Source organism: Heliconius melpomene, chromosome 13 (assembly GCF_056956725.1).
Source record: "Heliconius melpomene rosina isolate 202511_hmr_F chromosome 13, ASM5695672v1, whole genome shotgun sequence".
NCBI classification, from domain to species: domain Eukaryota; kingdom Metazoa; phylum Arthropoda; class Insecta; order Lepidoptera; family Nymphalidae; genus Heliconius; species Heliconius melpomene.
In genome coordinates this window covers 2,611,869-2,637,473 of record NC_140401.1, presented here as the reverse complement: position 1 = coordinate 2,637,473, position 25,605 = coordinate 2,611,869, and the positions used below count along the sequence as shown (strand labels likewise).

Below are 25,605 nucleotides of genomic sequence, written 5' to 3'. Positions count from 1 at the left end.
CTGTGTATTTATTCATACAATATATTTTCTTTGACCAAATGTAAGTTTTGAACGAACGGAACACATACAAATAAGTGCAGTTACGATAAGACTTAATTTGTCACCCAATAAATAATAGCATCAGCAAAAAATGTAACAAATAATAGATAAATAATACAGTTTATTGGATCGGCCACCTACTAGTGCATAAATAAATGCCTCAAACGCGTTACTCAGCAAATGTGTCGTTTCATACATAGTGATCGTCGATATACAGTCATTTTGAGTTCGTATTCGCTCGATCAGTTAACTTCTTAATATCCAGGCGAGTCACAAACTTGTAGTTGCAGTAAAATCGCAATATTTAGTTCCGATACATCTACTCAAAAATCCTAAAATGAAACACATTTTCAATTACATACTTCTTCCTTCAACTTAATGTTTATACTTATATTTTCATTTCTTCGCTCTGGTGTAGTGGCAAAGCGCGCTGTTAAGTTCCGTCACTCAACAAGCAATGCCTCCGGTTTTAGGCAGAAAGTAGGAAACGGAATGTCTTAACACTCCCTCTGCCTACCCTGCTGTGTGCGGCATAGCGTGAAACTGATTTTAAAAAACTTCTTTTTATCCAAGCAAGGAATATTTTGCTTTCTTAAATTTAAATAAGGCAATAAGATTTATCCTCATATTTCTTTCCTTATATTACCTATATTTCTCGTATTGATGTGTCTTAGGGCGTAGGCCTCCTCCAGCTGCTTCCATTGCTTTCTATCCGCCGCAATTCTATTCCAGTATGATCTCAGAGTTTGTCCAATGCACCAATTTCAAATCTCTTCGTGTGTATGATGTGAAACACAGGCGTCTTTTGTTCTGTTCATTTACTAGAATGAGTGGCCTAGTAAATATCTATATGTGATATACGGTTAAGATGAAAAGGACGACACTTGAATATATGTAGGTATATGATGACTAAAATCTTATATATGATGACTAAATCTTTTAATTATCTTATAAATCATAACATTAAATTTATGTAACTTAGAACAAATTACTTTTTATCTTGACCAATAATTTCATTTCCGAACGAAAGAAATTTTGACAATTAAACATGTTAAACGTCAATGCTGACATTTGACATTTGTTGTGATAGTATCTGGTGATTCATAGAAATTACAAACAACAATTACTTCGTTGTATTACTCATAATTAATATTATAATAAGTATTTTTTCTTAAATATTGTAACAAAAGTCACAAAAATGTTTTCCTCTAATCCAAATTATACGAAACTGAAAACTCATTTAAGATTAGCTATAAACAGACTAAAGTTATTGGAAAAGAAAAAAACTGAATTGGCTCAAAAAGCTCGGAAGGAAATTGCAGAATATATAGCTGCTGGTAAAAGTGAACGGGCAAAAATACGAGTTGAACATATAATAAGGTTTGTGATGCGTATTTATGCATAGATCAGTGCTTTTGCCGAAGTGACGCTTGTATTGAATTATCCATGTTCGTCACATAATTTATTTACGCAATATATATTAATGAAGTTATGATTTAATTTTTTTCATACATTCAGAGAAGATTATATGGTAGAAGCAATGGAAATTGTGGAAATGTACTGTGATTTGATATTGGCCCGCTTTGGACTAGTGACACAGATGAAAGAGCTGGATGAAGGCTTAAGTGAAGCAATATCTAGCTTAATATGGGTAGCTCCAAGGATGCATACGGATGTACAGGTAGACATTTTTATTGTATATTATTTTACATATATACAAATGTGTGATAAATCATTCAAATGCATCCTACAGGATTGTTTGCATACTATAGGGTCTCTCTCTACACTCTCAATTTCATATACTTCTCATATTCATATTACAATTCAGATTTTAAGCATTTTTTATCCTAGACCTTTTTTATCACTTGATTTGAAATGTAATTAAATTTCCACTAAAGATGTGTATTAGCCAGATATTAGCCCAGACAAACAGAAAGACAGACAAAGAATTTTGTGTTTTAGCAATGTGTAAATAACTGTATGCACTTGAAAAAATATAGTTATTTTCATATCACAGACAGAGACTTCAGTTTTATTAAAATGTCTAGATAAGTGTGTATCCAATTGTTATAATTATACTTATTTAAATTTTTTAGGAACTTAAAATTATATCAGATTTGCTGACATCAAAGTATGGCAAGATATATGCCGATGCATGCAGAAGTGAAAGTGTGAACACTATAAGTGACAAATTGAAACATAAAATGTCAGTGCAAAGTCCCCCAAAGATTCTAGTGGAGAGATATCTAATTGAAATTGCAAAGAATTACAATGTTGAGTACACACCTGATGAACAGGTCATGAGGGAGGAAGAAGGTAAGTAGTATTCCTTAGTTAGTGTAGACCTAGTTAACCGACTGCAAAATGTAAGAGCCCTTGTCTTTTTGAAAAAATCAACAAAAATAAAAAATATATATATTGGTGCAATTTAATCAAAAGTAGGATGATGGTTATATCTGCCTATATATATACACACCCAATGAACAGAGACAGACAATGTTTTAACTTATATAAATAATATTGACAAATTAGCACTTCTGTTCTTTTTAAAACTGTAAGTAGTTGTAAGAGCAGCAGAAGATATGAACAAGTGGATAATTATAATGCTTCTTCTTAAAGAAGTTCTAACAACAAATGATAATTTTGAATTGAAATTAAAAAGTAAAAAATAAAACACTGACTTCAAAACTGTACTTATATGTAAACAAAAACTATTGCCAAACTATTGTTATCAGCTATAAAAAAAATACAATAACAATACTAAGTACACCAAACAAAATATTAAAAAAACAACCTATTTTTACACCAACTGCAAAAATTAAACAGTGTAAACCTAAAATAAAATAACTCTAGGTGTTATTTCCAGGTCGAGACGCAATGCTGATAGATATAAATGGTCCACCGAACCCTCCTGGCTTTATCGGTTATCCTCCACCACCAATGGTGCAGATGCCTAACATGCCACCCCCACCACCTACTGTGACACCATTTAATTATCCTTCGGTTTGTATTTTTTCAATATACAGGGTGGAAATGTCTGGGCTCCTTTTACAGTAGTAGCATATAGGGAAAAATCTTTCAAACCTATACCTAAAAAAAATAATTAAGATATGTCAACAGTTAAGACAGGATTTTTTTTATTTCATGATGTTTATCCATTCTGTATTACGTGTGACGCAGTTACAAATAGATTATAATAACGTAAACGCTTACTACTACAAAAATACTACTAAAGGTTAAACAACTTTGAACTTTATCACCAATACCTAAAATTCGATTTCGGAATGAGGGGTTGATATGTTTTTGTTAAACTTAATTTTATAAAAATTCATGTACATGTCTGAAAAAGGTGCTAATTGTTTTTATGAAAATAATATTGATTGATTTATTAATAAAATTTTATGATAATAATGTATTGTCATATTGTCCAATTAATAAAGAATATAAACACAAATTCTCATCTAAATCAGTCTAGTTGTTAAGGAGACATAAGGTGATAATCATTCATACACCAGTATTATATATAATGTTATTTAACAGCTACCCTCTGGAGGTAAAGCCGGGGGTTTTATAGCGACTCCACCAGCTTACGGTGGACCGAGTCAACCTATGAACTATAAAGTACCTCCTGGTGTTGATTCAGCCTCTCTAAGCAATAGCTTTTTACAGGTAAATTCAATTCAAGGTTTTATTTTTAGTATTCACTAATAAATGTATTGTAGTTTAGTCTTAGTGTACAATTGAGTTTTTAAGTTTTATTTTCTTTTTCTTTACATTTTATTTGCTTATTTGCTTTTTACAGGTAATTTTATATACATATATTAGCTTGTATTTTATAATTTTGTTTAAGTATTGTAGTTTAGTTTTAGTGATTTATTTGAGATTTTAGATTTTTTTTATTTTCGAATATTTTATTTGCTTCTTTATGTAATATACATATGTACATTTATATTAATTAAAATAATAGAGACTCACACATATAACAATTTTACCGTTTTTGATTTTAAGTATTGCTATGTTTGTAAACATTAATAAAATAATTGATTTATATGGAAAGGTAATTACACAAGCCTAGGTTAAAGATAGTACTAATGTAGTTAATAATTAGTCACACATTTTGTACCTCCATTTTCAGGAGGAAATGAACAACTTGCCTCCTGCTTATGACAGCATTGCACATGATATGGTAAAAAAAATTTATTACTTAAACTTTTATTTTCATTACCGCTTGTCATAGTTTTTTTTATTTACTTATCTTTAGTTGCCTTAATTTTATTTCTTTAGTATATATTTTTAAAATTTTAATTTAGTTAAAATTTTATTTTATGTTAATATAAAATATACCTTTAATTGCCTTTTTGTATAAAGTATAAAAAATTATATATATTTCAATATTAAATTCTAAGTGTAATTAACCATTGTGATGCTAAAATTAGTGCATACTACAAAAATACAAGCTTGTCTTATTTGCTTAGTTAATGCTCCTTATCTTTCATAACTTAACTTCTGTTCTGAATGTCTTCCATCTATGATTGATTAAATTTAATAAACTTTTATATATAAAAAAGTAATCAAAGCAATAGCACTAAAATGATTGTGAGTGAAATAATGAATATACAATAAATAAGTTTTGTTTACAGCCAGCAGTACCAACGCCTCAGCCAAGATCTAAAGTTCCCAATGTTCCCAATTATTTCCCAGAGTTACCTGAGTTACCCTCTGTTCCCTCGGACCTGATATTACCCTCTGTACCCAATAGTAACACTTCTAATACAAATTCAACTGCAAACGATGCAAATGCCCCTGACGAAATTGATTTTGAAGATCTGAACCGACGTTTTGAGGAATTGAAGAAGAAGAAGTGATTTTTTTAAATGTTTTTTTCTTTACATGTATTATGGAATTCGTGTAATACACAAATCAAAACTCATTAAAATTGTATGATAATTTCCCACAAATATTTTTTTCAATTTCATTAGAGTACGATAGTGTATGAATGTTATTTATTTTATAACAATTTCTCATTAATACATAATAAAAAGTTGTTACTGATTTTTTTAATATTGTCATTATATTAATAATATTAGTTAGATTACATTTATTATGTATGTTTATTCATACATGTTTGAACACTGATAACTTAAAACTACCATTTTATTTACCTATTGTATACAAATTATGTAAAACAAGTTATTGTAAAAAATATTATATTGGAACTGTATAAATATTTATGAAATAATTAATATAGTATGGTTTAAGTATAGGGTGAAATGAAAGATTGTTTTAAAATTAAATTATATTCATTTTACTAAGGTCTGTTAACAATTAATTGTTCATATATAAATTAATGTTTAATATACTGTCCGATGTATAAGACTATTTATAAAATTAGAAATATTATTATTTTTTATTCAATAAATCACATCGTGAACAGCATGTTTTATTTCAATGCTAGCGAGATCAAATTTTGTGATACAAGGAAATTTAATAGAGAATATTTAATAAATTTGTATCATATAAAGTTAATATTGACAAAAACTACATATGAATTTCATAAACAGATGTTTATATAGGTTATTCACTCCGAAGTCATACTTTTACGCATCAAATTCGCAATTTTACACTTCAAATTCATCCTTTTACACATCGACTTCGCCATTTTAAACTTATACTTATCAATTTGATAATAAATTTGGCTTGGATGAATTTAAGGTAGTAATTTGAAGTTAAAAAGTACGAAAATCCTATATATAAAATATATTACTAATGATAAAAAAAGGTCAAAAACACACTATATTACAGAAAATTAGAAATATTTACCAAATAAAGGTGAAAGTAAAAAAATTAAATAACTTTTGACGAATTATCTCCATTAAAATATAAAAGTAAGCAGATTATATTGTAAGTTGTTGTTGGTTCACCCCATTCCCATTGACATTTTAAATAAAGCAACATTTATTGTAAGAGATAATCAGCCTTATCAACTATAAAACTAATTTCGAATTATAAATTCATAACAATCTCAGTATTTGCTGGGAACATGTTGATATTTTCTTGAAGTTGGGATCCATATTAAAAGTACCATTTTTAAGTTTATTATGTAGTTGTGTGTTTGATACTACTTTAGTTTGTATCACTAATTTGTTTGGTGACTCTGCCAGCAACGTGCCGAGCGCTACCAAGCCTCTGTAAATAGAAAAAAACTTAGAAATATATTAAAAGTTCATCTTTCTTTAATATTTTCCAAAAGAAAACAGTTAAGTCTTGAGTTAACTTTTGAGTCGCTTTTATCTTGTTAGAGCGAGAAAAAATCCGCGAGTGGGAACCGAACCTACAAACATTGCGTTTTAGTCAGTTAAGTTTTAGTTTTGCCGCTGCACCACAAACGCTTCAAAATATGAAAATATGTGGGAATAACAGGAAGCTGTTTAAACTCGAAACTCAACTACTCAGGAAAATGAATAATGCTTTCCCAATATGTAATGTTCAAATACTTGACATCGAAAATACCCAAAAGCCAACTGGTTTTCAAACTTGAGATGTATTTTAATACTATAGTATAATATAAACCACTACAATAAATTATAGAGCACAGTTACTGCAGACTTTTACAGTTACATAAAAGTTTTAGAAACAGTATAAATATTACCTGAAATATGCTTCGTTATCAGTAATTTTGTTCAACAAAATAATAACACACTCGGCAAGTTCCACACTGTCCGTCTGTTGCGCGAGCGCTACTGACAGATTGAGTAGGAGTGACGTTGCAGCAATCTGGAGTAAAAAAATATAATTCCGTATAGTCCAACAAAAATGTTTATTATAATTGTGAAGGCAGTGCATGATATACAGTATGGGCAATTCTGCGTCCTTTGTGTATAGTATCGTCGCGACTTTCGTCGTCGTACTAAAGTACATTAAATCAATAAATAAAATATTACACACACTACCATGCATTTGACAGTATTTACACTTTTATGTTTATAGAGTGGCATACACGTGGCTATGGCAACGCCAATTGGTTGTACAGTACTATTTAAAAGACACAACTACTATATATCCGTCTCGTGCTCTCACCTGTGTATTATTGTTCAACTGAGTGAGACAGATGATAGCGTGCACTAAGCTCTCCCTCGCGGCCAACACAAGCATTTCCCCTGGAAGGTCGCTGAACGCGTTCACTAACACACGCATTGCTAACATTTGGTTTGCTGGTAGATTATCTGAAGTTTTATTAGACATGGGAGTTAGTCACATTTTTCTTTAATCGATTTCTAATAAGGCGGTTCGGTATTCGATAAATATATACTATTTTAAATGTAAGTTTACTTAGAGTCGATATATATAATATATGTTGATATTAATTTATATGTAATACCTAAAACATTATTTTGTTCATCTTTACTGACTTATATTTTATTGAGATTATTTCATCAGGTCATAACAAGAATAAAATAATAATTTTTAATTAACAAACATTTTTTTTTATTTTATTACATACTATCGACCCCCTTGCGGCTTCGCCCGCTTTTACTACTGGATTATTCATATAATGTATGTTTGCAAAGCACTTAATATAATGTGAAAATTAATTAAACCCTAATGCAACCCGCATTTTCGTAGTTTCAATAAGGATTTTCCAATTGTTTTACACAGCAAGGATTTTTTAGTAGGTACCGTAATTTTAAATCTGTGCTACTAATCTTTTCAAGTACTTATTAAAATATATTTAAATGACTATTTTTAGATAGTTAAATGACTATTTTTAAACGGAAGAAATGCAGGCGAGCATTCTACCACTGAACCACCGATGCGTGTGAGGCAGGCGACGCGGCGGACGCATGGCGAGTGGCGAGCCGTTTCGCAGCAAGGATTTTTTGATATTGTAACAACTTCTAAAGTACTTATTAAAATGAAAAACAGTAAAGACAGTTTTGATCTACATTAAATGGCCAACGTAACTAATATACTTATTTATATGCTGAGACTAAGGGATAAGTAAAACTTGAGTCGATACTGCTGAAGTGTCAACGACGTGATGTGTCAACAATTAAATGCGTTTTTCTCTTAAACTATTCGCAATTTCGAAATTGTGTAAAAAGCAAATTTTATCTTCGTTTAACGTAGAAAATTAATAAAGTATTTTAAAGGATAAGGATTAATACCATTATGAAAAAATATCCCTCACAATAAAAAATATATTGAAATTATTATTTTTAGACAGAAATATGATCACTACACGTTATCCTTAAAAGATAAAAATATGCTCTCGCGGACTTTTTTGTAGATCTCATTGAGAGGAACAATACTCCAGTACATTTTTTTCATGTAGTACTTACCATTAAAGCAGCGCATGCGCGAAAGTATCTCAGCGGGTAGGACTTTATTCATATTTTTCGTATTTATGTTAATTTACATAAGAATGTACAAATAATAAACTATATATAAACCTTCTACGAAAAATACTCGACCTAATGGTGAAAACCGCAATAAAATCTGTTGGGTGGTTTAGAAGAAGAAGAGTTAGAAACAACAGACAGACACGAAAAGCGACTTTGTTTTATAAGATATAGGATAAAAAATATAACTCACCCGGAGTCAGTAAAGATAAAAGATATTTAACAAAGTCTGGCCCATATCCTGTATCAAATATTTGTCCATTGATTTCTTTCTTTCTAACTGCTAATCTAGTTATGTCTAGTACTGGGAAAATTATTTCTGAAAAGTAAAGAGATTATTAGAAAATATATAAATTTTAGAGATTTGAGACAGAGCGGGATTTGAACTCATTCCTCTTGGAAATTGTCTAAGCGCTCTGACCACTAAGCAATACATTCTCATCATACAGATATTTAAGGATATAAAGCATTATTACAACTTATTTATGTTGTTAGCAATTTTTATATGTATTTTAAGTTTGTTTAATTTTTTATAATGTAATTTATAGATTTTTATACATACCCTTTGGCCATTCTAACATTTTCTTTAGTAATGTAACTGTATCTGGGCTGAATGTAGTATTCTGCAATGTACAAAATTTAAATGCTTTAATAAATGGGGACACAAAGGGCTTTGCATCATAAATAACACATTTTAAGTTCTCAAAGTAACTCTACCCTCAGGTATAGTAGGTTACATCAAAACAGTAAACATATTGCAATACAGTCATCCTCCAGAAATTCCTGAGAATTATAGTGCGTCCATACAGACAAACATTTCATTTTTACAATATTAGTATATATACAAAATGTAGCTTACCATTTCACCTAATTTAACAATATTCTCTAATTGTTCTTCAGTGAAGGTGTTCAGCCCATCTCCAACTTTACTATTGAACTCTTTGAGCTTGTCAAGTATTGCTTTGAGGTTTGCTTGATCGAATCTGAAATAAACAATTTTATATAATATGTATTTAAAATTTTTGTACTTTTTTAATGTTATTTTTTAAACTTTATAATACATAGTAGATGGATAGAGAAAATCATGTCAAAATACTCCTTACTCCGTTTAGTCTGTCCTTGGTCTACCAAAGCGGGTAAGAGAAATGCCACAATTGCCAAGTTTAATGTATTATTTAAGAGGGTTCAATTTAAAGTCTTATTTTGAAATTACACATTTTTTTATGTTTATTAATATCCTCTAATTGTAAATAACACTCTAACGTTAAAATACTAAATCCTCCATAAAATTAAATTATATTTTAGTAAATTATCACCTACCTTATATAAGAATCATGAGGCACTAAAGGTTTTTCACTTTCATTGACGCTTGCACTAGCACTGGCTGTAGTGTATGCTCCAGAACCCGTGAAGGGATCGGTAGACGAGGGTGGAGGAAGCCCCGTCGCTGTCCCTGACCCCGGCACATAGCGGGACTCCCCCGTGAAAGGGTCTGCGTAGCTATGAAAATAAAAAAAAGGATTCGGCCCTCAATTGTACAGATATGCTATAACACTGCCTATTAAATGTATACAGTACAGTCAAAGAGTCATGGCCTCCCTGAAATTAAGTCTTCTGAACTGAGAAATATTATGTGTGACTGAGATATCATTAACTTTAGTAAACTGGTACATTGTTTGACATTAAAAAAAAAAGCACGAAACCTCTTATTTTTAATAAAATAAAAAACACTACAAGTTGGGGGTCATTTCTCACCCCAGGAAATGAAATATTTTATATTACTGGTATCGTAAAATGGGAAACGAATGTTCGATATGTGAGATAAAGACAAAAAAGGAAATTAAAACTTACCCATTGCTGGCAGCTGGTAAAGATTCCAATTTAGCATTATCAATAATAAAATTGGCTACTTTCTCTAAATATACTTGAGGTAGATCATGTCTGTAATAAAACACAATAAAAAGGACTTTATTAAATATTTATTGTATTTAATAAAAAGTCTTTTAGACATAGATTATCTGTATTATCATTTAATATCTGTAATAAAATACAGATAATAAATGATAATATTCAGATATCACTGACCAAAGTTTTAAATGGTAAAAACATTTCTTCCAAGTGAGAACTTAATTAAAATTTATATTAATAAAATATAGTTACTAACTTGTGAATAAAAGACTGTGCAGCCACCCAAGGGTCCTCAGTTTTGTTGAATGGTAATTTAAGTGGAGGGGCGCCATCTTTAATATCGACACTGAATACGAAATCATACTCCTGAAATGTAACCACTATTTATGTAATTTTATAAATGGAACTATACCTAAAACAGGTGCATCACTCAACATATTATGACTCTAAATAATGCAGTGCATGGGAAACAGACTGTCTTACACTAGGTTCCCCCTTCCTACTCTTTTATATCTTTTATATTGGCTACAAAATACGAACCTGCCCCTGATACATAGTTTTCCCCTCACTGGGAGGGTTAGCTCCCATAACATCCCCTATTTCACTCCAAGCATTCTGTGTGGCACTCCACGAATAGCATTTCACGTTGGTACCCCTGCGAACTAGTTTAGTTTGCCCATCGGATTTGCCTGGCTCTAGTAACGCTTCGGGACCTGGTAATCTGTGGAGTTTATTTATAATTGCAATGTTTAATATTATCTTTAATATATAAAATTTGAGGCCATCATGGCCCAGCGACTGGCGTGTGACTAAGCGCGACCGTTGTGTGTTCGATTCCCACTTGAGGGAATGATATATTTAATATTTTTACTTCTTTGCTCAAGTCACAAGACAAAGCAAGTGAGTTGATTTTAAGGTTTTTCTTAATTCTAATTATTATCTTCTCAAGTTATTTTTAGTTCAGAAAACCTTACATCAGGGCGGCCATGACTCGTCGACCACACTATATGTGTCTGGAAGAGTAAAGCTAGAAAAAAATACATACTCTGACAACTTAAATCCACCTATCTCTTGTTGATTGGCCGCCTGCATTTTTTGCACTTCTTCCTCAAATTGCTTGATAACAGATTCGTCTGCATATCTATTGGGATCTTTGGTAAATACTCTCACCAAGCCATCACTCGATCCTATTAAAATATACAGTTAAATATTAATTAATTGTAACTTATATAAAAGGTGTTTTGTTTCATATATCATGATTGTCATGTTTGGAGCGTTACGTTCATATGCATGTGCGTACAGTTGTGGGTTCAATATCTATTTGGTTGGTTATGGTTATGGTTTGCACCATAATGACCTCATAAATGTTATATCATGCAATATTCTTAATTAATTGAAATTAAATAAAACAATCGAATACACAATTTTACCAGTAACAATATCTCCATTGTCCAAGCAAGAGAGGCTCCAAACAGATTGTGCTGGAAGTCTCAATTCACATATACAATCACCGGCAGCCCAAATTCGTATGGAACCATCTTCCCCGCAGCTAGCAAAGCTGTGTGGTATACTTGGGTTTATTGCAATACTGGAAATGAAATTAAACATTAAAAAATATTTAAAACAGTTATCATTTATAAGTATATTCAAAAACTTTAGAGAAAGATGGAAAGGTACAGAAATTAATATAAGACACAGTCACATGCTCAAATATACAAACAATGAAATAAAATAATTTAATCACCTGTATATATAATTTGTGTGTCCATAATAAGTATTGAGACATTCTCCTTTGTTTGTCCAAAGCCTGATTGATGCATCATTAGAACAACTAAGGAATGTTTCTGCATTAGCAACAGCTAAGCCTCTTACACAATCTGTATGTCCTGGAATAATGAAAGATATTTAATTTTCTTTCTTCACATACCTCTTGTATGTTGGATAGTACATTTACACATTATTTTTATTGGATCCTATGCTTATAAATATATAGCAAGGTAGGCAGAGAGAATTATGTAATTGCCAAAACTTTATTACCCATATTTATAAACCACTGTCAAGTATGAAATTGATAATGAGATGCTATTTTAATAGTCTATAAATGAAAATAATGCTCTCAAGATTGATTTCAAAGTTGAAAGAAATATACAAATATGGGCCTGATTTCTGCTTTCTTCCTAAATTCAATGTTAATTGTGATAGAACTCAAGAATAAGAGTGGTCTTTCCAGAGCACAGACATAAAATTAATTAATATCAGAGCGGAGATCAAACCTGAAATGATAAAAATATTAATAATACACTGTTGTTACTTTACCTGTAAGTGAACTTATAAGGCCTCCATCTCTTCTCCATAGTCTTATAGTTTTATCTGCTGATGCTGTTGCATAAGTTCCATTTCCAAGTTCTAAGGCAGCCCAAACAGCAGCTTGATGTCCTTTAAGTATTATTGGTGCCAATTGAGGAGTATTTATATTCCATACTCGGGCTGTATTATCCCAACTTGAGCTAAAATTGAGATACTCATATAAGTCAGAAAAAAATAAGATATTAAGTATTTTCAAGGCAGTATTTAAATACAACAGTATAGAATGTAGTGTGTTTTTAAAATCAGATAATAATTTATCTATAAAGGGCAAACCTTATAAGGATACCAGAATCATGTCCAGGTGTCACACTGCACACAGTGTTCTCATGACCTTTTAAATTTATTTGGACAGCTCCGTCTTGCAGATTATAACCTAATATTGTGGTATCGTTGCTTCCTGTGATAACTAAGCCGTCAGGGAATGCTTCGCAAGGTGGTAGCCAACAGACACACGATACAAAATTGCTATGGCCTTTATATGTAACTACATTCACGAAATCCTTGACCCTGATATATAAACGTATTTAATCAATCTCATGTTATAAATATTATAATACTATAACATACTTTTATCTCTTGTAGTGATATACTAACCCCTCTGGGTGCCACAGTTTAGCGGTTCTGTCTCGAGACGCAGAAAGTATGCAAAATTCTTTAGTTTTTGCAACACATCGTACGTCCATAGAGTGACCACACAAAACAGTACTCAGTTTGTAATCAGGTACAGCCATTGCACACAATAAACCTTATTTTTAATATCGAGCAATTGCAAACAATCACAATTCACAACGAATGGTGTAACGTCATTTTGATTTTTGACGTTATTACAAAAATAAATTGTCATCTTTTAACACCGCGTTCAAATAATTTACATTAAACTTGATTCTTGTTTATGGATCTAATAACCTAATTTATAATATACCATTTATAATAATTTTGAGCAATAAACTGGTAATTCACCATAGATGTTACTAATGGACGAGCTATAAATGTGTGCTAGATAAACAAACAATTATATGAAACATTTTTTTTATATTTTCAAAGAATGCATGATAAGCATTAACTATAGCCAACATTCCGGATGCAGGGCGGGAAATTTATATTACTCAATATATTATGAATGTATTTTTATACAAATTATATATTTGAGTTGGATTTTTTGCTTATGCTTTTATGCTTACAAACATGTCATATTTAACTTAAGCATCGTGACTATGATATTGATAATGGAATACTACCCATAATGTCACTGTAGATATTATAATAGTATTATAATATAATAAGATTTGAATTTGTTAATGAAATATAACTATTAAAGATGAAAAAGTAAATATAATAATTATTTAAATGCAAAACTTCTGGTTCTTTTATGTTTCACCGGCAAAAGTTAAAAATATATACATCTACAAGCATTGATACCAACCAAAGTTAGCTATAGATGGAACGGGCGGGTGTACAATGTACATGAGTAGTGTAAAGATGGCGTCGACGGTGTGTGTGTCTAAGTGCCGACTCTTAGCTAAATTAGAAATAAATCGTAGTTTGTGTTTATCATCTATATTTAGAGATTTGTCTAATAGCAGGGTAAGTAACTAATATTTAGGCGTGGTTCTATAATTTTATTGAAATCATTTTCATATAAGATTGTCATATTTAGTAGATTTCGTTATGCACGTGTACATAAATAAATTGGTACGCGCTTAAGCATAGATATTTATTTTTAAGTATCTGTCAAATGTCATTTTACCGAATTTTGTGAACAAAAATTATAAAAATAAATCATTATATTAAAAGTACTTAGAAAACTAATATATTCAACACATTTAAGTTAAAAGTGATATTGAATAGTAAATGGGATTTTCAATCAATGTTATCAGTTTAAATTAGAATCATATAATCAGCTGTTTGTATTAAGATTCTGTGGTTATGTATACATTAGTGCAAATATATTTTCAATAAATAAATACACACTATATATAATTATATATAATATGTAATTTATAAGGTTTTATTGCTACTTTCCTTAAATATAATATTTTTATTATTTTATTAATTGTAATTATATTATAAAATATTATAGAGGTTTTAATGTTATGTGTTGTTAGTAAGTAATTTTAATATTTGTTAAACATTTGATATTTTATGTTGAATTTGATAAATTACTTTATGCTTTACTTTTATCATATTTTTGTTTTTGTGTATATACTAAATATTAATGATGAACATGTAAATGACATGGTAACATGTCATTTACATGTTCATCCTTTATTTCTTAAAGAAAACTTATCACATTGTCCAATTGAAATAAAGAACTTTTTGAATCCATTGCATTTGGATAAATAGAAATAAAACTTCAGTTTAGTCTTTTAATTATGGTGTAAAAATAAAACTTAAGAATTAATTATGTATTATATTTTGAGTACCTTCAAAATATATTCTTGCAATCCAAAATGTGATTGTCTTACAAATGAATCACTCAAATAAATTTTATTTAATGTTAGTCATGAGTTGGCACAGCAGATATAAGCTCATAATCACTCAATTGCCCAATTCACTATTTTATTAAATTCTTAAATGCTATGCTATGAAATAATTTGTTTTTATACTCATTTGAAAGAAATTTTAGTCAGAATTTTTAATCCAATTTCATAATTAGTCTTATAATATTGATCAAATTATATGGAGGATGTTTATAAGAATAAGCATTGGGCAATATAACTACTGTCAAAGTTAGATAAGTCATTTTATTAGTATAATAAAACAATTGAAATATGTATCTTATAGTGAATGATACAAGCAACAATTAAAATTTTTGTCTGGGACATAATTGATGTGGCATCATACATCATTGGGTGCAATGCAGTTGTTCATGCTTTTTTTTTGGTTCAATATGTTTAAATTATATTACATTTTACACTTCAAGACGAGATTAATAAAGACACCATTTTGTAATTCCGAAACTTAAAATAATTCGTATATATTTCAATAACATGTGGACCGGTAAATTGAAGTAAATTTGATAAACACGCGCGCCCTCGTAAGCGTCATGCTAAGCAGAGGAGTGACTATTATCGTATTTGTTCTTCGTAATATAATACGTTGACGTGACTATATCATTCTGCAAATACTAAAGTCTTTTCATGCTAATTTAAAAGATATGTAAAATATTATTCACGTTAGGTGTATGTTGTACGATATGCTCGCTTCTTTCATTACTGCTTAGTTTTCCATCTGAAAGAACAGTAATGTTAATATGTTAATATTGTACTTATGGGAGTGTCTACTGTGTGTGGATTTGGCTTTGAGAAGAAGCTTAGCTTAGCAGTATTTTTGAAGTAATCTTTTCATTTAAAGGTATTTGCAAATCGCGCTATATATCGAAATACGATTCTATATTAGTCTGAATTTAAATTATCAGTAATAATTATTAAAACAACATTGTTCTAAGAATCTACGATGACTCAAATGGGAAGTACAGTCCGCGAGGCATAAGCTGTCTTGTGTAATTGTGAGTGATAGTGTAGGTGAGCGACGACGGCTTGTAACGCGGTGCATCCCTTGCTTGGTTTAAACAGCAAGCATTAAAAGAACAAGATAAAAAATTTATCACTGGATTGAACCCACTATCAGTCGAGCTTACCGTCACACTTAGTGCCCCTGCGCCACGACTGGCCTCTGCATAATAGAACTATTCATTATTAACATAACACAAAAGAAAGGGAAAATTATGAGGATTCTAGTCTAGAGTGATATATTTATACTAGCGGACCCGGACGCGGCTACGCCTGCATGAAATATAAGAATATAATTTCTATAGAAATATAATTTCAATCTAGATGAAATGCTAAAAGTGACTATTATATTTATTTTCATAAGGATGAATATCAAAATGACGCGGTAAGGAACGCGGTCGCGTAGCGACGACGGTTGTTATTAACATGGCAGAATAAATTGCATGTCAAATTAGAAAGTATTTTAATTTATTAGTATATATGTGTAATGTAATGTTATATAGCCTATAGCACTTCTGAAGAATGCAGCTTTCATACAAAACAAAAACAAAGTAAATCGATCCAGTAGATCCAGAGATCTTAGCGTTCAAACAAACAAACAAACAAACAAACTCTTCCGCTTTATTATATTATAGTACATACATTTTTATTAAGGACTAATATTAAATATTTTTAAAGTTTTTTTTTCTATTGTCTCGTTACATTATCATATTTAAATACGTGACGTCGCTAACAGTACAGCAGGGTAGTTACGTCATATAAGGGATGCGCCGATACATATAAGGGATGATTCCTATACCTACTATCTGTATATATTATGTTACCGGCAATCTGTATAATTCGTTATTTTATAACACCTAGGCAATGTATAAAATACCTAAAAAGTGTAGGTAAGGTATGAAATATCATTTATTTTATACGTTGCCTAGGCATTCTATAAAATACCGAATGTGCAGGGGAATGAATGAGATTTTTTGCGAATGGGATTTTTTAAAATGGTACACATAAAATCAATTATTTTGCCTAGAATATAACAAAACATATTGATTAGGTATATAATTTACAAATTATTAAACAGATAATAATTAACATATGTTTTTTTCGACACATATATAAATGTGGTTTACTTTAAACAGGAATCGTGGTGTCGTCGGTGGCGGCCTTCACGTCGATCATTCTTCACAAGCGTATGTGTGTATGGATCCAAAGCTACACCTACAAAACTTGAATCTGATAAGTCTGACGGTAAGAGATAAATTAAAAGAAAATGTATATATAATTTATCATATTTAATATAAAGATTAAGAGACCATCACCAAGACTATAAATAATTATAATTTATATTCAAAAATTACTGTTAACTACATTACACATAATGTTTAATACTAGTAGATACACATATATGCGACTTAGTTAATGTACAGATAATAATTTAATAACATTTTTAAATATGTAGTCACAGATTGCAAGAAGGCGAAACTTTTTGGCTTTCTATGAAATTACTCCTATTTTAAAGACCTATTGCTATTTAAGCTATCAAAACAAGTTTCTAAAACTTCAAATTCTTCAAACACCATTTCTCCAAATTTTCCAGTAGTAATTTTACTTTGTTCGGAATTATCGTTGACATAGTAGAATTTTTTCTCGAAAGTAATATTTTCATTGGCTTGTTTATTTGTTTGATCGAGCTCTTTATCTTGTTCTATTAAGTTGTTTGGTTTATTTGTAGATTTTTCATCAAGCTCATTTGAGCTGTTTGCATCGTGCGTTATTAGCGAGTCATTTTTTCCTTCTAACTGGTGATTTTCTATTGTCATACTTGTCTTAAAATTTACAATTTCACATTCATTTTGTTGAAAGGGGGTTTTGACAATTCCTTTATTGTAACTTTCTAAACGACATATTTTATTTTTTACTGAGTTTTCATCATCATATAATAATGGAGGATCTTCTTTAGAATTTTGTTTTCTAAATTTATATCTAAGATTTTTAGCTTCATCTGTTCCTGTTAACTCTAGTCGACTGCTACAGCTATTAGATTTCACAAGTTTAAACTTAAAACCTGGAAAACCTTCCATACGTTTACTTTTATCCTGACTTTGGTTATTCCCAAATTCGGCAAAAGTTTCAGTCTCTGTTAACATTTGTTGATGTTTATTAGCAACTAAACAAGAACACTTTTCTCCCTTACATTTTGTTTGGCATGAGTAACAATCTCTGCTGCAGTTCTTTTGTAAGCTTTTAATCTCTTCCATTATGGCCTTAGTCATAGGACTCACTGCAGAGCTGGTTTTAGAATTCACGACCTTTCCACCATAGTAAGTTACAGAAGTACCACATTCTCTTATCTTCTTAAGAATATCTGGACTTACGTATTGACTTTCACAGCAAAAATCTTGACTTGCTGAATCACAAAGGTACTCGTCACTAGAACTATAAACATTATCTTTAAGAGTTTTATGGGAATATGGACTCAAACCATCTGTTTCGTATTCATTGTTAGAACTTAAATCGCCGCTGGACACTCCGCTCGATAGACTAGCGTTATCCCATTTTTTATTACCAAAGTTTGTGTCTATTGTCAACTGTCTGGTATTTTTTTTCCTACTACTGCCTTTACTGCTTTTTGTTTCTTCACTTAAATTTCTATACGATGTCGCCCGTTGTGTTAGACCAGTATTTTCTTCTAATAGTGGCGGATCATGAGTCATTGGACTTTTCATTTTTAATGTATCTTCAAATAAATTACGAACCTTTTTAACGGTGTCTGGATTAGGTAGCTCTTCTTCAATAATTTCTTTATTTACTCTTATGGGGTGGTAAAAAAAGTGTCTCCGTATCGCATTTTTTGATTTATCCACATGAGAAGAATACTCATTTTTCTTTAACAATGCCGGTGGTATTTTACACGTATCAGTGTTAGTGTTTTTTCTAGGAGCTGGTTCCACTTTCGTTCTTACTGGTTCAATAATGACAATATTGTTATTAACAAGTAATTCTTGAAAACTGTAATCCTGAAGATACTGTAACAACCCATCAAATTGGGCCTCCTTACGGTAATTAGCTATCATACTGTTTTTGAATAGTTCCGATTTCATTACTTTATATCTCACATGATCGAAATCGTCACAACCTTTGTCAAATCCTTTAGCTTTTATGAGTGTGGCTTGAGTTTTCTGATTTTTATTGTCATCACTGCTTAATTCTACTATTTCAATTTCAGGTGTGTCCCTACAAAGTTCTAATTCAACTTTCTTTATTTGTTTTTCAGGTCTCGGATTATCGTATATAGTACTAGTATTTTCTTTGATAATCTTTTCAACTGGCGGTTCTTCTATTTCTGAATCACTTTTAACTTTTTCAGTTTCATCTTTCCATAGGTTTAGCTTCTTTTGAGTTATTTTTTTAATGCTATCTACAATTTTTACATTTTCTAAAGTTTTAATTATACTATTGACTGAAACTTCCGAAACATTATCGATGTTCTTGATTTCTTCTTTAATATCTTGTTCTTCACAAATGATTTTGCTGTTGTCTATAATTTCATTTTTATCTATATCTTCTCGGTTATTACAATTTTCAGGCGATTTATCAATTAGCTTTGACCAATAGGTTTTGACTGAGTTGATTTTTTCTTGATATTCCATATCGGTCTTAATAGCATTGTTAAGTTTTTCTTTCACCGTATTTGTTTCAGGTTTAATATCTTTTGCATCTAGATTTTGGTCAAATTTTTGGTTACTTGATGCTAACTTAGATTTATCAGCATAATTGCTTAATGTATTTTGGCGTTTAGTTTTGGAATCTATGACTTGCAAAATCTGAGGTCGAGTCATGATGTCAGCCTTTTCAAACTCAAAGGTATTTTTCGAATAATCTTTACCGTCTTTTATAATAAGTCTCGGGGGTGGTCGAAGTAACTGTTGACAAAATGTGCCAGCGTCACAATGTACTGTGTTGAGTTTGGGTATAGTTTTCTTTACTACTTTTTTTAGTTTTATAGTTATGAAAGGCTCTTTTGTGATATTTTTTATCTCTGTATTTCTGTCAATCTCTTCTTCTTTGTCCGGAATATGTGCTGTTTTTGGAAGTTCAGGTTTCAATTTTGATTTACTATCGTGATCAGTATTTGTTTCTTCGCATTTAGGAACTATTTTTTTATTACAATCCAACAGCTGTTGATCTAGCTGTGGATCTATTACTATAGTTTGATGACCGCTAAGAGGTATTATCGCAATATTAGATTCAGCAGATGTTTTAAACGATTGCACTCTTGAAAGAAGTGAATGGTTTTTTATTTGTTCGCTAAATGACAAATTTCTAGTAGGCCTTTGAAGAGGTTTATTTACTTTATTTTCAACAGACGTAGGACTGGGAAGGCGGAAAATTTCATCGTCAGAAGGATTACGTTGACGAAGCGAGTAGTGCTTCTTTATTCCACACTTTGTTTTTTTATCTTTTACTGATTTGTTGATGTTATCATTTGAAAAAGATTTTAATATTTTTACTTCTGGCTTTAGTATTATTTTAGATGCAAGTTTCAAGCTTTCTGATTTCGTGATAATTTTATTATTTCTAATAGTACCTTCTATTTCATTTATTTCTCTTTCGTTTTGGTGATGATCTAAGTGATAAATGTTAGATTGACATTCATCAGCGTTAGAGCTTTCTATAGTAATTATAGATTTCAAATCGTCTTCAAGTTTAGAAAAATTTTGTATAAGTTGTGGTTCAGGTATTTCTGGTTGGTAACTGTTGCTTATATCGTTACAATTACTATCCAATTTTATGTTTATTTTATTCAAATGGCCATAATTTTCATTGCTTTTGGCAGATAATATTTCTCGAAAGTGTGTTTGCGCAACTTCGTATGTGTTTTCACAGGGTATGTCTTCAGGATCTTCTTTTCTTAACTGAGCATCTATTCGCTCAGATTTTCGTAAGCATTTACTTATGTTTATATCTGGTAAAGAATAATATTGATTCTCTACAAAAGTTGCTACAAAAGGTTCAGTCGTAATATTCTTTGTTGAAGTGCAGTAACTGTCTTTACTGTAATCATTACACCCTAAAAGTGTATTACTTACGTAATATTCTTTAGATTGTATAACGGTATTAGGAGAAACCTCTTTAGTGAATTTGGTTTTATTATTAGAAGAGTCTCTTTTAATATCAGCAAAAGTAGTTTTTTTATGAATAGGTGTATAAACTGGCTCTGGTTCAATACCCTTTTTGTCACTTATAAGAATGTTTGATTTAACTGAATTATTTTCTTGAAATTGTGAATCACAATATTCATCAATTTTTTCTGCTAATGAATTTGCTAAATATTCTAATTTGTGAGACTTGTCCGATGAAGCAATTGAAATGGATATATATGAAGTTATGCTGTCAGTTGGACTAGATATAGTTTCGTCGTTTTCAGATATAACAGATTGAATATCGCAATCTTTACTCAGTTTATCAGTATTATCACTGGTTGAATTTACATTTATGATAGGTTTTTCGTTTTCATTACTTTTGTTTGAAATTTCATCATACGTCGCTGTTTCGTTATTAGAATGCTTAGTTTGTTCGTCGCGAATAGAAGTACAACTGTGCACTAAAGATTTTGGACGATCTTCGATTTCGTTTTCACTATCGTGGTCGTCTGTTGTGATATATAATTCTTTGGAGTTATTTTGCGAAGTTATTGATCTTTCGGTTTCGGGCGAGCTATTATTGTAATTTTTTAAATGTGCTTCGAAATTGTAATGTTTTCTTACGTAATTAGAATCTAAGCTATCGATTTCACTTGGGTTATGAGAGTGTCCAATACTATCCTCAGAAAGATTTATATGTTTGGTATCTTCATTCAAATTTGGCCAACTTCCACCTATTGATTTCGAATTGCGACTTTCATTTCTTGAAACTGCGTCTTCATGGGTTATGTTGCTTTCTGTATTGTTTGGTAGATTTGGGGGCAATTCCTCTTCTGCAGTTTGTCTATTTATGTCTGCAAAGCAAGATACTGTGCTGTCTATATAAATTCCTTCTAATACTTCTTCTTTTGTCTGATATTTTGTCCGCCCGGTTAACCTGAAAATAATTAAAAACAGTAATATTATTAATAATATTTTATTTATGTAACCTAATATGTGTTAAGCATTTGCAAAATGTCCAAATTAAATTCACATATGTATTTTTTTTTTATTTTGTTGTAATTATGGTATATATTTCATTATTAACATTATGGTATATATTTGTTCCTGAAGTTTCATGTACTTAATTGAATATGTTAGGTTCTATTCTGTCTACTACATTATGAAAAAATAAGTAATCATACCTGTCTCTAAAACAAGGTTTGTCAAATAAACGAGCGCGCGGGATTAACTGCGACCTCTTTGTTTTAGGGTGATTTTGTATTTGCAGATCAGTAAAAGTTTCCTCTCTTATCACGGCCAGACTTCGGCTTCGACGTAAATTAGATCCTTCAGTTTCTTTATGCTTACATAGACGTCCGTAGCTACCACTAAATTCTGTATCGGAGTTTGAAAACCGATTTTGTAAAAATTCGTCTGCTGCCTTAGATCGTGTTAAGTGTTGATAAAATTCGTCCTGCGGAAGCTGAACGGGTACCTTGTAGTATTCTGCGAGTTTACTCTGATATTTCTCCTGTTTTTTATTTTTATTTTCACTATCTTTATATTTAGATTTCTTCTTTTTAGGACGTTCTTCTGAATTTCTTTTTATATCAAGAGTATTTCGTGGTTTATCAAATTCTAGTGTTTCTGTAGGATTTTCAAAATACTGTATATCAGCGACGGTGTTTGCTGCGGGTTTATCCTCTTGACTGGTTTTCCTTTCGACGAGATCTCGAAGGCGGCTTCGTGTGGAACTAGTAGAAGTTACGCTTTCTGGCCGTTTGATAGGATATTCTAAATTTGAAGATGACCTTCGGAAAAGACTTGTCTTGATAGATCCAAAGTCACAATCGTCTTGACAAGAAGCCGCTGAGAAATTTTGTGTCCTTATGCGGTCTACGTGATTCTGACTAGAATACGACGCGACCGAGTCCACCGAGTGTCTGCAACAGAGAAGAAAATATTTTAAAACATTTTTATTAATAATACTATACCAATATTAAATAGGATCGTAGTACCTAAAAGTAGTATTATACAATGTACATACATGTACTGGCAACAAGCCAGTACGCAGTGGACATTGACATCATATTCGTTTAACGTATTATTTACTCTAGCGAGAACATCTACGGGGCCGTTATATGTGGATTATTTTTTGTGAGCAAAATTTTCTACATTAGTTTTAATGCAATACAGTACTTTCTTTTCTTTTAGTTTTAATGAAACATACAATTACTAGATATAATGTACATAAAAAATAAGTGAAGGAGCACTAAATGAGTTTTAAAGTAGTCTAAACATTTGAGTCTCTGCCAAGATCGGCGCTTTGCCCCTAATGATTGTACATACATATACATATATTTTATTACAAGTACGTATGCTGATACATGTATATTATATATGTTATGTAAATTGTTTATCTATAACTTAATCATAATAATCATAACCAACAACGCAAGGAGACATCATTGACTGTATACGCGATAATTGTGGGAACCGTATTTACTTATGAAAATTGTTTCCGTTCCCATGCTCTGATAAGAGAAACTGGCGGCGTTGAGTTCTGCCAATCAACACGCAGTCTTTAATTTGAGTAGAAAGCGGAGAAGAGTATTTTAAATGTTAAATATGTTCTCTGCCTACGGGACATAATTATTAATTTAAACACGTTTATACGAAAAGAATTCTCCACAACCATCCGATACATGTTTTTACATGTGTACATGTTTTTGAACCCGAAAAAGGTTTTTTCATGGAAAATTGTCATTTAATATTAAAGAGACAAAGGGGATGCGGAAAGCGAGTTCATGGCTTTGGTAAGAATATTTCACATAAATATTCATTGCATTACCTATCCGCAGACACCATACTCACATACAATTATAACACATACAATTTGGCTTAATGGAAGAAATGAAATGAGGCAATATCTTTACTACAATTTTGATTGTAAACTAACATATAAATACACAAATTTCTGGATAAACAAGACACTTTAATAAATGAATAAATATTATAGTAAATAAGATTAGTTGTGCAGCGCAATGACTGTAACGATATAGTCAATACGTGCTATATGTTTAGTAAATCAGCTTCACGCTGTATCCCGCACACAGCCGGGTAGGCAGGGGGAACCTAGTGTTAAGACACTCCGTACCCAACTTTCTGCCAAATTATGGGGGCATTGCGTGTTGAGTGGCATAACTCAACGCCGCGCTCTGTCTCGACACCAGTGCGAAGACATTGAAATATAAACGTAAAAAAATATTTCGCTTTTTGGGAATCGCACCCACAACCGTCGCGTTACAGTCACACCCTTGTGCCGCTGCGCCACGACGGCATCTATAGGTATGTTTAATAAAAGCATTGTTTAAAATCTTTCCTTGGACAAAAAAATGTAATGTCCTATTTTATTCCGTTTCCCTTCTACATTCCAAACACCTTTGCCAGGGCTCTACTGAATTACCCAAGGAATTTACATACCAAAATTCAGACTTCTGCGTCCAGTAGTTTTAGGTGTGCAGTAGTCACTCAGAGACTAACTAGTAATTAATTTGATCTATAAGTATTAATTATATTAAAATTAAGAATTTATATATATTAAGATTCTTCTTCAATTTCATGTCAACTCAACCAGAAGGTGAAGAGATAAAATTCTGTGGCGATTTGTCGTAGTTTTAATTTTAGAGCGTGGAAATAGTTACGTATGGATCATGTCTTATTTCTGGCGCGGACAAATAAAAGTCACTTGGGTAAACATTTTGTGAACGCCCAGATAACAAACTGTTATTATACCGGCTGTCATTTCGGTTGGATTTGATTATGTTAGAAACTTAGAATTTCTGAGAAGATAAGCCTTTTGGTTCTTGGTCTAAGAAATTGTGTAGCTACAAATATGTTATTTTAATGATATTTTAATAAACACAATTTAAATGTAACGAATATGTAGTAGGACTTGCAATTTTAGTAAGTGTACATCCAAAAAGGAAAAAGGTAAAATCGCTAGCCAAATCGCAATAATCGCTTTCCGGCGTCGAATTATGTAAATTTGGTATAGTTACTTCTTGTCGGTTATTTTTTTCTTTTCATGAAAATATATAAAGAAGACAATTCAGGCAATATAAAATGAAATTAATATATTTACGAAATTTTATCTAAAAATAAGGACTATTTTGATCCATTGATAATAGAGAAAATCTATTCAGCGAGAAAATGGAAAACGGAAGTGGGATCGTAGTGTCTTAACACTGGGTCCCC

The 25,605-nt window shown here is 31.0% G+C and overlaps 4 protein-coding genes across 5 annotated transcripts in view; 2 read left to right on the top strand and 2 right to left on the bottom strand.

Annotated features, from left to right (window-relative positions):
- Window positions 1-1,110: 1,110 nt before the first annotated feature.
- Window positions 1,111-5,470, top strand: Ist1 (increased sodium tolerance 1-like protein). Of its 2 annotated transcripts, XM_085195840.1 has the most exons (7): window positions 1,111-1,419; window positions 1,558-1,720; window positions 2,136-2,355; window positions 2,906-3,042; window positions 3,580-3,708; window positions 4,175-4,225; window positions 4,680-5,470. In XM_085195840.1, exons 1-7 carry the CDS (start codon window positions 1,238-1,240, stop codon window positions 4,902-4,904), a joined length of 1,107 nt encoding a protein of 368 aa, XP_085051966.1. In that variant the 5' UTR covers window positions 1,111-1,237; the 3' UTR covers window positions 4,905-5,470. The 2 variants fall into 2 exon arrangements, with proteins under 2 accessions (XP_085051966.1, XP_085051967.1); XM_085195841.1 differs by lacking the exon at window positions 4,175-4,225.
- Plap (phospholipase A2 activator protein) lies at window positions 5,319-13,537 on the bottom strand. The gene is made up of 16 exons (XM_085195837.1): window positions 13,308-13,537; window positions 12,987-13,220; window positions 12,663-12,853; window positions 12,091-12,232; window positions 11,777-11,934; window positions 11,392-11,533; window positions 10,887-11,067; window positions 10,603-10,712; window positions 10,290-10,379; window positions 9,759-9,938; window positions 9,298-9,421; window positions 9,001-9,061; window positions 8,632-8,757; window positions 7,117-7,262; window positions 6,689-6,813; window positions 5,319-6,225 (listed from the first exon to the last, which is right to left on the bottom strand). The coding sequence occupies exons 1-16, from the start codon at window positions 13,442-13,444 to the stop codon at window positions 6,051-6,053; spliced, it is 2,322 nt and encodes a 773-aa protein (XP_085051963.1). The 5' UTR covers window positions 13,445-13,537; the 3' UTR covers window positions 5,319-6,050.
- Window positions 13,538-14,153: 616 nt separating this feature from the next.
- Window positions 14,154-25,605, top strand: part of MCU (mitochondrial calcium uniporter) — a 104,748-nt gene continuing 93,296 nt past the window's right edge. The window contains exons 1-2 of the mRNA XM_085195839.1: window positions 14,154-14,297; window positions 17,362-17,470. Of these exons, the coding sequence (XP_085051965.1) occupies window positions 14,172-14,297; window positions 17,362-17,470 (235 nt within the window). The 5' untranslated portion in view covers window positions 14,154-14,171. The remainder of the gene's footprint in view (window positions 14,298-17,361; window positions 17,471-25,605) is intronic.
- Window positions 17,496-25,605, bottom strand: part of jv (javelin) — a 65,402-nt gene continuing 57,292 nt past the window's right edge. The window contains exons 2-3 of the mRNA XM_085195835.1: window positions 22,551-23,291; window positions 17,496-22,303 (exon numbers count right to left, since the gene is read on the bottom strand). Of these exons, the coding sequence (XP_085051961.1) occupies window positions 17,731-22,303; window positions 22,551-23,291 (5,314 nt within the window). The 3' untranslated portion in view covers window positions 17,496-17,730. The remainder of the gene's footprint in view (window positions 22,304-22,550; window positions 23,292-25,605) is intronic.